This window comes from Gadus morhua, chromosome 10 (genome assembly GCF_902167405.1).
Source record: "Gadus morhua chromosome 10, gadMor3.0, whole genome shotgun sequence".
Classification (NCBI taxonomy): domain Eukaryota; kingdom Metazoa; phylum Chordata; class Actinopteri; order Gadiformes; family Gadidae; genus Gadus; species Gadus morhua.
This window is the reverse complement of record NC_044057.1, coordinates 21,118,627-21,121,126: the sequence shown is the minus strand read 5'-3', so window position 1 is coordinate 21,121,126 and position 2,500 is coordinate 21,118,627. Positions and strand designations below refer to the sequence as shown.

Sequence of the window (2,500 nt, the reverse complement as noted above, 5' to 3'; positions counted from 1 at the left end):
CTCTCTCTCCCTCTCTCTCCCTCTCTCTCCCTCTCTCTCCCTCTCTCTCCCTCTCTCTCCCTCTCCCTCTCCCTCTCTCTCTCCCTCCCTCTCTCTCTGTCTCTCTACCCCACAGTGGACTGTTCCGACCCCCAGTGTGGGGGCCACGGTGTGTGTGTGCGTGGCGAGTGCGTGTGTTCTTCTGGCTGGGCCGGCGTGAGCTGTGACGACCCGCTGCCCGCATGCCAGGACCAGTGCTCTGGACACGGCACCTTCCTCCCGGAGTCGGACTCCTGCGCCTGCCAACCCACCTGGACCGGCCCCGACTGCTCCAACGGTAACAGCCCTGCCTACGAAAGAAACGATCCCGGAAAGAATGTTTGCAGGATTTGTTTCCAAATAACTCACTCAACCCAGAAACTAAATTGAGCAAATAAAGTAACTTGTAAGTTGATAGATGGATTATGGACTCAGATGGATGGCTGATGGATGATGGAGGGATAGATGGATGGATGATAGAGGGATAGATGGATGGATGATGGAGGGATAGACGATGGATGCTGGCTGGATGATGGCTGGATGATGGCTGGATTATGGATTGATGAATGGATGATGGTTGATGAATGGATGATGGATGGCTGATGGATAGATGGTTTAGTTGATGGAGGATGAATTAGTTGATGGATGATGGATGCATGGATTAATTGATGAATGGATGGATTAATTGACGAATACATGGCTTGATGATGGACGATTGGTTATTGAAGAATGATGGCTGCATGGATGGATGGATGAATGACTGGATGATGGATGGATGAATAGATGGAGGGATGTATGCCTGATGGATGTTGGTGGTTGGATAAATGTTGAATGGCTAGATGTTTGGCTGGCTGGATGGTAAGACAGATAGATGGACAGATGGATCGATGGATTTTTGCACAAACCTTTTGAAAAATGCGGACAGTTGCAGCAGAACATTGGTCGATGTTGTTAGTGGGGGGGGTTTGTTTGCATGGATGCTCCTGTCCAATAAGATTAACTTTGACTTAAAGAGATATCTGAAACGAAAGTGACTTGGACCCAATCTACAAAATGGACACGCGGGTGTTTATATATGTGCGTGTGTGTGCAAGTGTATATGCATATGCGCGTGTGTGTGTGCGTGCACGCTTCCATTGTGCTTGCCGCTAATGCTTGGCTTAAATGAGATTTCTCATACTGACTTTGACAGCAGCATTCAATACACCACAACTTAACTTGAAACACACATACCCACACAAACATAAAATCACATAGACACACACAATCACACACAAACTCACACACAAACAAAAACAATCACATATATATATATATATATATAAATATTGCTTAAGCTGTATGAAAAAATACGTGTAGTAGAAATTGACTTTTCTTGGCTGCAGGTTCCACTAGCACCACAGTGAGAGAAACAATAAGTGTTGTATTTAAATGCCTGTTGATGTTTACTGCAGCGCTATTTACCTGAGTCTATTTAATATGCTGCCTCCTGTGTCTGGATGCGTAACGGTGGTTATAATAGGGTAGGCGCTTCAAAGTGAGCCAGGAACACTTTCCTTGGAAGTGCTGCATTCCTGTGGCCCTTTTAAAAAACACAGACTTCCCCCCCCTGTATACTATTTTACCTTTTTCTTTTTTTATTTTAACAAAAATAATGCTTTTGTTTTTCCCTAATACTTTGATTTTCAACACAGGGTGTCAGGGGGTTTGATAGTCATGAGAAAAAAACTAAAGGGAGAGCCACTTCTCCGACACATTGAGACGGACGTTCTTCGTCCTTGGCTGACCAATGCTGACAGAGGGGAAAACCATTCCATTATAAAGGGGTCTTTATAAGGCTCCCTCACCTTCCCTATTAATACCCCCCCCCACCACCGACACTAACTCCACTGAGATGTGGGGAAGGCTCCATGCTACCATGCACACAGCAGTGATTTGCAGGGTACTTGGCATTAGTTTCCTGGACCAGGTATATACGCATTCTTTAATATTAACGATATGGCCCATGATAATGATGGAGCGTGTCTGAGTATCTGAGATATGAACCACTTCTCTCTCTTTTCCTCTCTCGCTCTCTCTCTCCCTGACTCGCTTGTGGGCTTTTAATCAAAAGGACCAGGCATTCTACGGTTCTTGTTGAAGCATAGCTGAGCTAATGTAATTCTAATAGAGACCTGAAAAACTCTCCAACTTTAATCCCATTCTATTTTTTCTCTCCCCCTTGCCTTGCCACGGTCTCCAATAATATGTATATTTAAATTGGAATAAGTTTTGGACGTAGTCGGCCTGGGCCTCCGGCGATTCTGCTCTTTACTGATGGATGAGGCATATAGAATAGGAAAGAGAGGCGGAGAAGAAGAGAAGGAGGAGGGAGGGAGGAGAGGGGAGAGCGAGAGAGAGAGAGAGAGAGAGAGAGAGAGAGAGAGAGAGAGAGAGAGAGAGAGAGGGAGAGAGAGAGAGAGGGAGAGAGAGAGAGAGAGAG

General features: G+C 45.6%; 1 protein-coding gene across 1 annotated transcript in view; it reads left to right on the top strand.

The window, feature by feature from the left end:
* tenm1 (teneurin transmembrane protein 1) overlaps positions 1 to 2,500 on the top strand; it is a gene marked incomplete in the record, with an annotated part of 143,465 nt that overhangs the window by 69,948 nt on the left and 71,017 nt on the right. Inside the window, 1 exon segment of the mRNA XM_030367748.1 lies at positions 116 to 316. Coding sequence (XP_030223608.1) covers positions 116 to 316 — 201 coding nt within the window.